At 38.8% G+C, this 15,629-nt stretch overlaps 1 protein-coding gene across 1 annotated transcript in view; it reads left to right on the plus strand.

Annotated features, from left to right (window-relative positions):
• The window catches only part of LOC110221504 (L-threonine ammonia-lyase-like), a 36,115-nt gene extending 30,771 nt beyond the window's left edge, over nt 1–5,344 (plus strand). Inside the window, 3 exon segments of the mRNA XM_021006193.2 lie at nt 96–263; nt 1,672–1,729; nt 4,827–5,344. Coding sequence (XP_020861852.2) covers nt 96–263; nt 1,672–1,729; nt 4,827–4,925 — 325 coding nt within the window. The 3' untranslated portion in view covers nt 4,926–5,344.
• Nucleotides 5,345–15,629: the final 10,285 nt, after the last annotated feature.

Genomic DNA, 15,629 nt, shown 5'->3' on the forward strand with positions numbered 1-15,629 from the left:
AAATCATAATGATCTTTAAGGTACTCATCATTTTTAGAAAGAGGGAGCCCTAAACTGGCCTCATGGGCTTCCCCACTTGCTGTCTCCCTTTGCAGAGTGACTGTGGTCCTGTGCAGTGGAAACATTAGCCTGAGCCTCCTACAGCAATGCATCCAGAGGGCTCTGACCCTGGATGGTCAGACCTGCAAGTTCTCTCTCTGGCTGAGTGACAGTGCAGGCGATATCGCCACGCTGCTGGAGATCCTGGACCGAGAGGCTGTGAGGTAATTTCAGATGTGGCTCTAGATGGCCGAGTACCCCAGTCAGAGCACCCTGGGCTGGGGGATAGGGTTCCTGTCTTAGGAAGGAGAGAAATCCAGGGGGGCTGATGAATAGATGGGAAATGAGAGGGAGATGTGGGACCCAGTGGGGAAATTAAGTCCTGGAAAACTCAGATTACACAGAATGGCTTCACTTCCTTCTGGCTAAAGAATTATGCAGGTTTCCAGGGAATTCTCCCTGATTTTTAAATCACTCCGTTTGTTGGAAATAAGGAACCATTATACCCTGAGGCAGTTAGAATATCAAAGGGGTTACCTTTCCACCCATTTTAAATTAAATTAAATTCAACCTGGGCTTTATAAAGTACTTTCTTTTTGCAACTACTTTCTTTTTGCTAGAGATTGCAAAGAAACAGTTTCTTGCCCTCAAGGAATTTATATTCTACTAAGTCTATGAGTGTTCTCTGAACACTATGGAAAATTGGTGGGATGGACCCTTGGTAGAGAAGGATTGAATTGGGAGATGGTTTTCCTTAGGAGAAATGGTGACTTGTATCATTCTCTAGGTTAAGGAGGGGACATTGAACTCTTAAGAGTGTATCTTAAAGTTTAAATCACTCTTCCAAGAAATAGAATCTACTTAGAAACTAGGTCTTTGGGGATTGTGGGGATGGATTTTGAAGGAATGGGGAGCAGGGTGCACAGGAAGGTTGGAAACAAGGGAGCTGGAAGAGACCTTAGGGGTCATATAATCCCATCTCTCTCATTTTAAAGATGAAGAATCTCAGGCCCAGAGAAAACAAGTATATTGTCTCAAGACACACAGTAGCAGAGCCGGGGATTTAAACCCTGGTTCACTGCCTAGAAAGTCAATGCTTTTTCCACCGCATCATGCATAATTTCCAAATGTCCTTTGAGCTTTAGAAAGGAGGCCTGGAAAATATTCCTGACTAATGGACTATGGGAGACACGCTACAAGTCTCTAACTTGAAATATGGACTGGGTGGATCAGAGATAATGTGTTGCTGTGGAAAGAGTTCTGGTTTTGGAGTCAAAAGACATTCTTAAAACAGACTTTCTTGACACCCTTACTTGTGTGACTCTGAGGAAATCATTTAACGTCTCTGGGTGTTAGTGGCTTTCCAGTCCTGACGTTCTATTCTATTTTGGCTCATCACCTTGCACTTCAAGTTCAAAGAAAGACAGGTGGTTATTCCATTGGGAAAGGTATTATCCACTGTGAAATAGGAGCTATGACTGCTCTGTGAATGGCTGTGCCCATCTTGAGGACAGGGGCATGAGACAGTACTGTGGGCTGGCTGTAGCCTTAGTCATTAACGGTGACTGTTCAACCAAGGAGAGGTATGGATCACACAGCACATTTCTCCTTGTGACTCTGTGTATCTTTTAGGGTGCTGGACATTCAGAAGGAACATGGGTTTGTGACCTCTAAGCTCTTCATGACAAAGGTAAGAAGGATAGGATTGGTGGGGGATTTCTGAGCGGTGCTTGGCAACAGGCCACCAGTTCCATCAAGTGACAGAAATCATACCTCCAAATCCATTGTGCCCCAAATTCTACCAGCTATCCCTAAGAGAAAAGGTCTTTGATTTGGATTAGATAACCTGGGTTCTCTTATTTTTAAGTTTAAATTTTCATGTCTTTTGTTTTTAACTTTCACTACCGAGTATAGCTTGAAAAACCATATGTATATATGTGTATATATATATATATATATATATATATATATATTATATATATATATATATATGTGTGTGTGTGTGTGTGTGTGTGTGTGTGTGTGTGTGTGTATACATATGAGTATATCCAACTATATCCTCCCCTCACCTATTCAGGGAATTACTCCTTGAAACACAGAATAAAAAAAAGAAAGACAGAGAAAAGGAGGGGAAAAAATCAATAATATGAGCAAATACATCAACCGAGTCTGACAATATATGCAATGTTCTTTACCCACCTTCTGCAAAGAAAGGGGAGAGGTATATTTTCTTATTTCTTCTAAAACTAAATTAATCATTATAATTAGACAATGTTAATTTTATTTATTGTTTCCATTGACATGGTAGTCATTGAGTATATTGTTTTCCTGGTTCTGTTTATTTCTTGAGCTGCAGAATTAATCTACTCTAGACCAGCTCCTGTAAGTCTTCCCGTGTTTCTCTGAATTCTTTTGTGGAGTTGACGTAGTAGTATGCCATTATGTTTATGTATCACAGTCTGCTTGGCCATTCTCCAATCTATGGCCATCTGCTTTGTACAAATCCTGAGTTCTAGTCTCAGCCCTGCTGTTACCTAACTGTGGGTAACGTTGGGCAACTTCTTTCCTCTGTTCTACATTGATGCCATTGGTCCAAGAAGAGCTGTTTTTTCACAGGAGATAGGAAGTAGATGAGCAGAAGAATGGAAGAGTTGTCCGTTAGGAGTACTTTTTCCCTTGTCGACTTGTCTAGTTAAACATAGCTTTTAAAAGCTTCAAAAAAAGCCCAGAGGGGAGAAAACACCCAAACTTGGTTGACATTTTCTTTTTATAAGTTACATAATAAAATGTGTTACATAGGGACAATATTTTATTGTTTCTCATGCACACAAAGTCGGAATACAATATCTCCTCAGTAATCCCAGCAACGTTATGGATAAAGTGCTGGGCCTGGAGTCAGAAAGATTAATCTCCCTGAGTTCCAATATGGCCTCAGACACTTACAAGCTGTGTGACCCTGGGCAAGTCACTTAACCCTGTTTGCCTCAGTTTCCTCATCTGTAAAATGAGCTAGAGAAGGAAATGGCAAATTGCTGTCGTATCTTTGACCAAACGGGGTCACGGAGAGTCAGACGTGACAGAGAACGACTCAACAAAACAACAATTACCTCATTATACTGTCCAAAAAGTGATGCACAAAGCAATACTCCAGAGGAAAGTTAAGAAGATAAATTATAAAAATATAAAAATATTTTAAAACTATAAAGATTTATAAAAATATAAAAATCTGTTGACAAACACTAGAAATAAGTGGATCAGAAAATGAAGGAACCATTGAGTTTCAGTAGAGTGCTGCCATCAGTCCATGAGTATTCTCCGAGCTTCCTTTTTGGTAAGAAGGGTGGTTGGAGACTATGCTTGGTACAGTGGAAAGAGCTGAGTCAGTGAACCTAGGTCAGTATCACAGTTCTCCTCCAACGTGACCTCAGACAGGTCACTCGTACCTCTCTGGGCCTTCATTTCCTCATTTATAAAGTGATGCTGTGTAAGATCAGCCCTAGATGTCTGATTCCCATGGGCTTGCTTTCCTCCTTCCTCTGTGCCTTCCTCTTCTTTCTCTCCACATGCACACCCACTTCACCCCAGTTTGCAAGTTGATTTTATATCTTGGAAGAGCTGCTTGCCCTCCCTTCCTGAATTTCCTCTTCTATAAAATGAGATGGAACTTCCTGGCCTCTGAAATCCTTTCTTGTTCTAGATATGTGATTCTACGATTCATAGCTTTTGAAGATTGGCAGCCTTTCCTCACAACCACACTGGTTGGTAGGGCAAACTCCACTCCCGTTTTACAGCTAACAGGTGGTGGAGCTTGGACCTGAACGCAAATCTTAGGACTCTTGAGCCAAATCATGGAAATGTAATGTTCTTTCCAACCAGGAAAACTGTTCAGCTCTGACTAAAACAATGACAGATGTAAATGAGTGGCAGTGGTCTAGAAAGTCATGATTGTGGCAGGCAAAATGGGGCTCCCCCTGCCTCTACTCTCTTTTTAAAAAAATCTTTAAAATTAATTTATTTTGATTTATCAACAATCACTTCCATAAGCTTTTGAGTTTTAAATTTTTCTCCCCCTCCCTCCTCTACTCTCTTTTTCAGCAGTCACCAGCATCATTATCAAATTAGAGTAAACGTTCGGATATACATTGAGTTGTGTGGAGCACCACAGAGATAGAAGAAACAAGCACATCTTGTAGAGATGAAAGGAGGAGAGGAAAAAAAGATATAAGGAGGCAATACGGACTAGTGGTTATACATGAGAACTGAGAGGCAGAAATGTTGGATTCTGGGACAGCTAGATAGTTAAGTGGATAGAACAATGGGCCTAGAGTTGGGAAGATATGAATTCGAATCTACTTTCATTAGTTGTGTGACCCCGGGCAAGTCACTTAACCCCTATTTGCCCAGTTCCTCATCTATGAAATGGGAACAACATTGGAAAAGGAAATGGCAAGCCATTCCAGTGTCTTTGCTAAGAAAATCCCAGAAATAACCAGAAATATGAGATTCCCAACCCTCCCTCCTTGGAAGACTTCAAGCAAATCACCTCACCACTGTGTGCCTCAGTTTGCTTTTGTATAAAATGGGAAGAGGAATGACTAATGCTCTATCACAGATACAAGACTCAAGTGTTTAGCGCCTTAGGAACAAAAGGATAATGGAAGTGATTGGTATTAAGAGACTTGACCAGCATGTTCAAGTTCACTAAGACCTTGCAAGGTGTCTATTTAGACTTCGTGGCTGGACCTGTGACCTTTGACGACAAACCTCTCGCCTCTCTTCTACCCTAGGTCACCTGTGTTACTGAGACCAGAGACAAGCAACAGGCAGTCCAGCTCCGAAGTGCCCTCTTGGAACACTACCCATCCCTGGAGTGGATGCAGCAGTGAGGGGGACTTGCATCACCCACGCTAGTTACGGTAGCATTCAAAGGAGCCCCTATGGTTGCAGCCCCGGATGGCCAGAGTGGGAGGTAGGCTTGTGAAAGGCAGGGGCAAAAAAATGCTCTGAGGGAAAATCCATAGAGCATAAGTCACAAGAAGGCAGAGATCTTAAGGTGGTAGAGTGGGGAAGTGCTCAGTTTAGAGTCACAGGTGTTGGGTTCTAAATCTGGTTCTGTTACCATTCGTGACTGTTCTAGGAGAGTCACAATCTCTGTGGGCTTAAAGTTCCTGATGTGCAAAAATAAAAACCATTTAATATCTTATATCAGATTGGACTAAGTGTGCATATACACACTGAATTTCCTGCAGCACCTAATGTAGTGCTCTGCCCACAATATAAGCTTAATAAATGTTTGTTGATTGAATCAATGAATGAGTTTGTCTGTAAGGTCATTGGAAGACTTTAAGTTGTACGAGAACCCTAAAATTGTCCAATCTACAAGAAAAACCACTGAGGTGCAGCTCTGAGCCAATGTACTTTATTTAAGGATCCATGGCCCCCACTAATGAAGTGGACCTCAGATCTTCCTCATGATCTGAGATGCCCACTTCCTCCAGGGCCTTAGTTTTATAGTGCTTGATAACCCAGACAATACAGGTGGAGCAGACCAAAATACAAAGTCTTATTGGTGGATAGACCTTGCCCTTGACCCTCTATGATGACCCTCTTATGAACTAAAAAGTATACTTGGAGATAGAAATTCTAGGGAATTCGAATTCTCAGTCTCAGACCTCAGCCTCAGACCTAAGAGACCTGTTTAGCCTTGTTTAAAGGCTTAACCTGTTTCTACTTCTTCAGCTTAGTATCATTATATAGGGGACCATCGTCTTAACAAGAGTCAGGTATTGTACTCACATACAGTAACACAAGTTCATACACAAACACACACAGAGGAAATCTTTACAAGGTACAATTTCATGATTCTCCAAATTATCAGCCTGTGCAGTTTTCCATTTTGGCTGGGAGAAGTTCTAGTTTCTCAAACAGCAATGCTGCAGAGTTTCACAATACTCTGTCAACAGGGCTATTAAAATCTCACAACTCACAAACAGAAAACTTGGAAGGGGACTCTACCACTTATTTCTCCCAAGACTGAGTTGTTATTTTCTAATTTATCAAAACAACATGTATTAGGTGATATTAATTTAGTCAAATGCATTTCAAGTTCATCAGTTCATAGAAAGTTATTTATCTTATAACTCCTGGTATTTTTACAGAGCAGTAGCTCATATAGTGCTTACCACATGCCAGGCTTTTTCTAGGCCATTTTAAAAATGGCTTTAAGGAATTTCAAAGGCCTGTTTTCAGAAGCATTTCAAAATGTTTAGTCTATGACTTTTCAGTTAGACTTTGCATTCCTGAAATATATCTGCAAATTTGTTAACATTTCAAGCTAATTAGGAAAAGCACCCGTGTCCAGTTGAATTCCTACACAAGCCAGGCACTATGCTAAGAGCTTCACAATCACATGCTTCTCCCAACAACCCTGGAAGATTGGGTACATACAAAAACAGGTTAAATTCTAATTTACTACAACAAAATTTTCAACCCAATCAATTACTGATTTATCATTATTATTGGCAGTATTTAAATCTCAACTTTTTTTTTTACAGTAGTCTGTTATTTTTAGTTAGCTTATGTTCAAAACTTTGTGGTAACATTGCCAACTCCCCCTTACAGCATTTTTATTCATTTGAATTACCCAAAGAGCCAAATCAATTCCTTTAAATTTTCTAAATTATTAATCCTTTAGTATAATTATTTAAAACAAAGCAAAGAGATAATCCTTTTTCTATCAATCAATTAATAAGCATTTCACGAAGCCTATTGTATACTCATATTGATTGGCAGAAAAGAAACATGCAGCAACTATCGAAGAAACATTGCTTTAAAAATTCCTAAATTGTTTCTATTTCAGTAGGATCAAAAATTCTTTCTCAAATCTCCTTTTCAGAACTCTAAACCATTTATTTTCAAACTCTTTCAAACCTCATCAAAATTAACCTGTTTAATGCTGGAAAAGCATTCATCCAATTATTTCATGAAGTTCACTAGACTCTAACTCTGACTTTGGAATTTTCATACATAAACATATGTGTGTGTGTGTGTGTGTGTCTATATATATATATATACATATATATTTAATATTTCCCCTTCAATTACATGTAAAAAACAAATTTTAACATTTGTTTTTAAAATTTTGAATTCCAAATTCTCTACTTCCCTCTCCCCTCACTGAGGGAAAACAATTTGATATAGATTATACATGTTTAGTCATGCAAAACATAATTCCATATTACTCATGTGAAAGACACAGACCAAAAAAAAAAAACCCCAAGAAAACCCCAAGAACAATAAAAACCCCAAGAAAAATAGAGTTTAAAAAGTATGCTTCAATTGGCATTCAGACTCCATCAGTTCTTTCTCTGGAGATACCATTTTTCTTCATAAATCCCTTGGAATTGTCCTGGATCATTGCGTTGCTGAGAATAGCTAAGTAATTCACAATTCACCATTGTACAATATTGCTGTTAACTGTGTATAATGTTCTCCTGGTTCTGCTCATTTCACTTTGCATTAGTTCATGTAAGTCTTCCCAGGTTTTTCTGAGAGCATCCTGCTCAGCATTTCTTATAATAGTATTCCATCAATATACAGTCCATCAATCCTATACCACGACTTGTTCAGCCATTCCACAATTGATGGTCATCCCCTCAATTTCTAATTCTTTGTCACCACTAAAAGAATCACTATAAATTTTTGTGCACATATAAATCTTTTCTTTTTCTTTCCTTTTTTTTTAAAATCTCTTTGGGATAGAGACCTACTAGTGATATGGCTGGGTCAAAGGATATGCCCTTTGAACATAGTCCCCAATTGCTTTCCAGAGTGGTTGAATCAGTTCACAGCTCCACCAAGAGTACATTAGTGTCTCCATTTTCCCACATCCCCTCCAACATTTGTCATTTTCCTTTTCTGTCACAGTAGCCAATCTAATAGGTACGAGGTATCTCAGAGTTATTTTAATTTACATTTCTCTTATCAATAGTGATTTAGAGTATTTTTTTCATGTGATCATAGATAGATTTGACTACTTCATCTGGAAATTGCCTATTTATATCCTTTGGCCATTTATCAATTGAGGAATGGCTCTTATTTTTATAAATTTGATTCAATTCTCTATATTTTTGAGAAATGAGGTCTTTATCACAGAAATTTTCTGGAAACTTTTTTTCTCACAGTTATGATTGCTAACTATGTATTTCCCTCTACCCTATTCCCTCCCTTTATCCTTCTTTCCCTCTTTTCACCCCATCTATCCTCAAAAGTGTTTTGTTTCTGACAACCACCTCCACCAATCCACTCTCCCTTCTATCATGCTCCCCCTTTTATCCCCATCCCTTCCTATGACATTAGAATGTTGCTAAGTCTTTTCAGTTGATCAGCCAACTAGACACTGTAGTGGTATAATTCATGAACAGGCATGTGGTCCCTGACTTTTTCTCTCATCTGGCTCACACCCACACTTGCCTTCACATTGGCAGCTCTGGGATGCTCAGGAATAGGCCACTATTACTAGAACACCACTCAAATCCTCTAAGCATTCTATTGTTAAAAAGGAATACATTCTTAATACTTATTATAGTTACATATGAGTCTTCATCAATATGCTTCCCATTTACACAATTACAATGACACCATCAGCTCTTATTTAACAATAGGGAAAAGGAAGAATTGTGACATATTATGGTTACTCAATATAAAGCAAATGTAGTAATAATTAATACATTACAGTTCACATATAAATTTGGGTCATATTTTCCCACCAATATATTTAGCATCTGTGGGGGAAACTGGGCACATACTTATAAAGACCTAGCACATGCATAAAGAAAGTTCTTACATGCTCAAGGCAACTCACAATTCCAGACTATAAATCACAAATTCTGTGATCTTGTTCTGATTAATTCCTCTTTAATTACTGAAATCACATTTCTCATTAATCAGTTAGCTTTGACAACTTAATCAATTAATTATTATTTATTAAATAAACTAGAGAAATTCTCTTCCCATAAGTTTTAATTCATTCCTCTCTCTGTAAAACTCCTTAATCTGTCTTAAGTAAACAAGAAGTGTACTGGTGTTAAAATTTCTTTAATGGAGTAACAAATAATAAAACAAAGATAATAATTACTTACATTTTGTCAGTTGTGTTCTGGGCTAGGTCTGACTTAATCCAGTCTCCTGGTAGTGTAGGTTCAATATTGGAATGAAATGAGATGCTTGTAAGTCATTCAACAGTTAACAAAAAGAACATTATTTAGCTACAGTTGGGGAATGCTATTCAACAATAATATGCATTGAATACTTGGAAAATTGACTTAGTTGATTGAAGTTTTCCTGCTTCTGAGTTGCCTATCATGGTCCAACAGCCAAGCTATTGGATCGCCAAGAGAAGCTAAAGCTGTTCTTGGTCGTTTTGTATTCTGGATGCCAGGAAGTGTCCCTTCAGACCCTCTATGTCTTCAAAAGGTATGGAGGGAGTTAAGTAAGAGAAATGGAGGTCCTGTGAGAGCACTGGTTCTTTTCTGTGGGTTTGAAAAGGAGAAAGAGAAGATAGGATAAAAAGAACACACCAGTATAAAAAGGAGGGGGGAGTGGTGTGTGAGAAGAGTACAGAAACTTGGAGGAAAAGGAGTGCGTAGGCATCGGATAACCTCTCATCTGAAATAGACAAAGGATTAAACACACGCACATATACATAAATCGTTTGATATAGAGGTATGTCAGACTTAACAGGGAAACAAGAGGGAGGATAGTACAGAAAATTAAATAATCACAAGCAAAACAGATTTCCTGATCCTGAAGAATCATAGAGGACAGTCAGCGTCATCAGATATGAATACTTTGAACCATTTTTACTAATTTCAAAAAGAGCCTTAAAGTAATAATACTTAAATGTAAGGGGCTGAATTGGTTCCCCAGCCCATCACACCACCATTCTCCCTCCACGAAATCCCAGACAAGGAGATGTTAATGTGTTTTGGTTGAAAACTGGTCGTTAAATAACTAAGGCGTTCTTATACAGCTAACCCTGGAATACAATTATGAGAGTTGAAGGTAGCAGCTTTGTGGGAAAAGATCATTATGCCTTATCTAACCATTCTGAAGAGCAATTTGGAACTATGCTCAAAGGGCTATAAAACTGTGCATACTCTTTGACCCAGCAATACCATTTCTAGGTCTGTATCCCAAAGAGATCATAAAAAAAGGGAAAAATACTCATCTGTACAAAAATATTTATAGAGGCTCTTTTTATATTGGCAAAGAACTGGAAATTGAGGGATGCCCATCTATTGGGAAATGGCTGAACAAGTTGTGGTATATGAATGTAATGGAATACTATTGTGCTATAAGAAATGATGAGCAGGCAGACTTCAGAAAAACCTGGAAAGACTTAACATGAACTGATACTGAGTGAAGTGAGCAGAACTAGGAGAACATTGTACACAGTAACAGCAATATTGTGTGATGACCAACTTTGATAGACTTAGCTCTTCTCAGAAGTACAATGATCTAAGACAATTCCAAAGACTCATGATGGAAAATGCTAACGACATCCAGAGAAAGAACTATGGAGTCTGAATGCAGATCAAAGCATACTAATTTTTTTTCTTTCTCCTGGTTTCTCCCTTCTGTTCTGATTCTTCTTTCACAACATGACTAATGTGGAAATATGTTTAATATGATTGTACATGTGTAGTCTATATCATATTGCATGTTATCTTGCGGAGGGTGGAGGGGGAGGGAGGGAGAAAAAATTTCAAACTCAAAATATAAAAGTGAATGTTGAAAACTTATCTTTACAAGTAATTTGAAAAAATAGAATACTGTTAAGTTGGAGGGGAATAAAATTTAAAAAGCAACTGTTCAAAAAAAAAGATCACTATGCCTATATTAGAGGGTAGTACTGGGGGTTTCGGGGTGGGGGTGGGAGAGAGGGAGATTTTATTTTCTCCTTACTCCCTACTCCCATTGGCCATCAGAGCTATTTGCCCCATAGGATAGGTTGAATGTATTAGGGAGTAGAAACCCACACCATGAAGACATAAAGAGGCAATGTTCAAGCAGTTTCAAGAAGGGAACTTTTGGCAGCAGATGTGAGCCAGCCATAGAATTGAGAGACCTAGCCCCTGAAATAGAGAGTCAGGTTGCAGAGAGGAGCAGACACTGGGACCCCTAGCTAAGCAAGTCATCTAGCAGAGACTCTGAGGAGGAGAAGCTTTGCAAGAGCTCGATGGGGAATAGAGGTTGAGGTCCCGTAGAACCCTCGTTGTCTTGGCCATATGGTCTCTGTGAGTTCTACACTATCAGCATACTACCCATTTGTTCCCCTCCTTCTCATGGATGTTTACTGTATTTGTGGGAGAGTTCAGTGCAGATTTTAGGAGCGATTGGTTTGTAGCTACTGTTTTCACTATGTCATCTCAGTAAACGCCTTTGCTTTCAGTTAATCATGTCTCTTGGCTGTTAAAGCAAAACACACTGTTGGAGGCTTGTTAGCTATAGTTTTAGGACCCTGGACCCTCGAATTGTGGAGATGATATTCATTCACTTCTCTGAGGATTCAACTACGAATGTGAGTGCAAATTGGGAGAGTAACCCAGAGGGGCTGCTACTTAAGCAAAATGGAGAATGACTAAGAGCTTATAAAATTCTGATTTTTCTCTTCAATGTATACACCAATCACTTTGAAATTTTATGTAAGTGCCGTATTTCCCATCTCTTCTTTCCTCTCATATGTCCTTGTTTCTGGCATAAACGTTCCTTTTAAAAAAGATATTTTAAATATATGGAGAAAATAAAGGACTTACTATGTTGAATTCCAAAGTCATAGCAGGCCACAAAGAGACATTAAGCACCTAGATGTGCCAGGCTCTGTGCTAAGTGCTGAGGATACAAATATGAAAAAGATAGACAATTTCTGCCCTCAATCAATCAATACACATTTATTAAGCACCTACTATGTGTTCTAAGCACCTGGCATATGAAGAGGCAAAAGACAGTCCCTGCCCTCAAGGAATTTACAATCTAATGGGAGGGGAGAGAAAACCTACAAAAGGAGGCTGAAAAGTTGGGGAGAGCAAAAGGTGGGGTGGTATGATGGAACAGTCTAGAACAGTTCAGCTGGGTGGGAAAATAAGGGTTCGCCTGGGGCCTCTCCTTAGGTGGAGGAGCTCTCCCCCCTCCAAATCAGAGGAAGGGACCCCAGGGGCATCAGGTACTGATGAGGTGTGAGTTGCAGGGCTGAAGTGATCTGACATGATTGATGGGTACCTAGGATATAATGGAGAAATCCAGAGGAATATAGCCAGATGGGAAACTTTTAAACATTATTAAGCACTAGTTGAGTTATGTCCCTTCCAGCCTTGAGAAGCTTATGGCCAGCATCTCGCCTTTGCTCTTGCTCTTCCATAAGAGGCAGTGATGAGAAGGTAGAAGAAACACTGGATTTGGTGTTAGAGGGCCTAGGTTTGAGACTCTGCTTATTGCCTGTGGCACCTTGAATCAGAAGCCCCTCTCCCACTGTAGAATCAGTTCCTTCTGACTCTAAGATCTCAATTTGCTTCACTCTATTCCAAGATCAGAGGGTGCATCCTCTAACGTCAATCAGCCATATTCTAAATGTCTGCCACTCATCATAAGACTAGGGTAGGAAGAGAGTTTAGATAGATCAACACAAATCCACTACTGGAAAAAAGAGCAAGTGAAGATTGCATGTTGAACATTTTAAATAATTAATAATACAAATATCAGACTCATTCATTTAATAAGGACTTATGAAGTGTTCACTACAGGCAGGCACTCAGGAAGGCACTAGGGATGCAGACCATCACCTACACCAGGGTTGGGGAACCTGTGGCCTTCTAGGTCCTCAAGCGTGGCCATTTAACTGCATTCAAACTTCACAGAACAAATCTCCTTAACAAAAAGGCACAAAAAGTTTAGATGCAGTCAAACGGCTAGGTTTGAGACCTAGAAGGCTACATGTGGCCTTGAGGCTGCAGGTTCCCTATCCCTAACCTACATCTATGCATTGTTGCCAAATTTCCAAGCCATTCTCAGACAAGGTGATTAATGGGTGTCTCCCAAGGAAGAAGAAAAATAGTCCATGCTTTACTGAGATAAATCATATCCTTATTCTACATGGCAAGAAAGAAAAACTAACAGCGATCACATTCAGGTCATGGAATACTAGAATAGAGTGGCAGAGGTAATGGTCCAGGAAAGCTATGGTAGAATAAACATTTTTTGTTTTTCAATTATAGTAGCTCTGCTCTATAACCCAGCCTTCAGACAAACAGACCCCGAAAGAAAGAGGGTATAATGCAATCCTTTCTATTATTTCACTTTAAGTAGTCTTTCTGCATCCACTGGCTGATCTGCCATTATAAAGCCCTTAGGATGAAAAAAAAAAAGCAATTTTGAATTTGAGGGTGTCAGTACAGTTCCCATTCCCCAATTTGTGTCTTGAGCCTGACAATTGTTTTTTTTTTCTGCCTAAAGCAATGGAAATTTTCTATGGATACGTAGCAATGTACCCCAGTAAGTTTGTTCAAACTAGCTTGTACAATTTCTTGGTAATAGCTACGTGTTGGAAAAGGAAATAAAATTATTCTCAACTACCCTATGCTTTCTTCAAAAGGTAGTTTCTCCTTGAACCTTTGCTCTACAGATATACTATCTGCTAAATTTCATTAGCATAGCTCAAAGGAAATTTTTATTAAACAGTATGTTGTGAATGCCTATGAAGATTGTAAAGTCTTATAAAGTGAACCCTAACACTAGAGTTGAGGTGAGAGAGTTATTTATTTCATTTTCAGTTTGTATTTCCTTCCTTTGCAATGTACCATTTAATGGATAATGCAAGCTTTGTGAAAAAAAAAGTTATCATTTGAAGAAAAGCTTTTTCAAATTGTGAAGAAACCTACTCTATAACTGTTTAATATTTTGTATCTCCCAAGTCAGTGAGTAGTGGGAACTAGTCCAACATCTGATGTCATGTTCTAATATACATATTTATATTGTAATTAGGGATGTGTAAATATACCTGTGGTTTGTAAATAGAGCCCTTTAAGTGGCAAGAGGAACAAACAGGGTGTCAGAGGGCTGGATCAGTGGCATTTCATCACTACAAGAAAAACACTCAAATCACAAGAAGACATTTTCACGTGAGGCACTTTATTAAACATAAAACAAAAAAATAGCATGTTTGCCCCAAAGAGGAAACTCTAAATTAGGTCACAACACTAAAAAAACATTCAATTCAGTTTTATTATATATTCTCCATTCCTTCAAGGACTTGAGATGGATGGGGCTATAAGGGAAGGAAATCCACGGATTCTGAACAAAAAGAGTCAAAGCTTGAGTTGTAAATTATAAGGCAAAAATATATAAACACATTCATTCCTTGAATGTCCACTTGAGTACCACCTTTGTGCAAAAGTTGCTCAAAGTTGTACAATAGGACTTTATGTACATCGTCATTTGATCTTCATAATAACCCTAAAGGGCAAGTTTTCTATTTTGTTGTTTTAGTGCAAATATTATTATCCCATTTTAAAAACCCTTAAAGTTGCTTGCCAAAGGTAACACAGGTAATAAGTAGAACTGGAAGTAAAAGCCAAGTTTAATACTTTATACTTAGCTGCCTTTATTGTCCTTGGCCTCAAGGAGTTTGGTATCTAGTAGGGGAGATAAATGACTTTAAAACTTGTAAGTGTGTGTGTGTATGTGTAGTCATCCAAATGGATAATACAATGTAAGTGATATAGAAGCTTAGGGGAGGAAATAATAATTTCCTTGGGGTATGGGGGAGGAGATCTGCAAAGTAAGAGATAGCAAAAGTAGAGAAGGAAAGGTAGAATTTTCAAAAGGCAAAGATAAGAGGGCTATAATGTCAAGATCTGAGGAGATAATGTACGTAAAAGACTTTGTAAACTGCAAGTACTAGATAAATGCCTGCTATTCTGTAAGCAAAGGCAGGAAAGCCAGATAACATTTTAGGAAATAAAAAGTGGTCCTAAATGGCTAGAAGACAATAGTGAGTGACGAAACCTAAAACATGAAGTCAGGACCAGATCTTTGAATTACAGACTAGTATGTTTATATTCTATTCTGAAGACTATGGAGAACTATTGAAGGCTTTGATGGGGGAAGGATGATCTGATCAATGGGAGTCTAAATTAAGATGTTGGCAGTTGGAAGAAAAGGAAGGCTGTGATGAAGAAACGTTGGCTACTGATTGGAGGTGGAGACTGAGAGAGGAAAAAGAGTCAGAGATGACTCCACAGTCTCCAAACATGATGACATTAATGATAGTGCCATGAACAGGAAGAGGGAAATCCAGGAGGAAGTATAAGGAGGGGTTGTCTTTAGGAATTTGAAATTTGAAGGGCTATCATATGGAAGCAGGATTGGATTGTTCTCCTTGGCCAAGAAGGAAGGCAAAAGAAGGCAAGTGGAAAGAGGTTGATTTCAATTCCATGCAAGGAAAGACTTCCTAACAATTAAGACTTCTCCAAGAGCGAAGTCAGCTGCCTCAGGAAGAAGAGGGTCACACCTCGCTGGAAGGTCTCCAGGTTAAA

The sequence above is a fragment of the Phascolarctos cinereus genome, unplaced genomic scaffold (assembly GCF_003287225.1).
Source record: "Phascolarctos cinereus isolate Bilbo 61053 unplaced genomic scaffold, phaCin_HiC Scaffold_3;HRSCAF=262, whole genome shotgun sequence".
NCBI classification, from domain to species: domain Eukaryota; kingdom Metazoa; phylum Chordata; class Mammalia; order Diprotodontia; family Phascolarctidae; genus Phascolarctos; species Phascolarctos cinereus.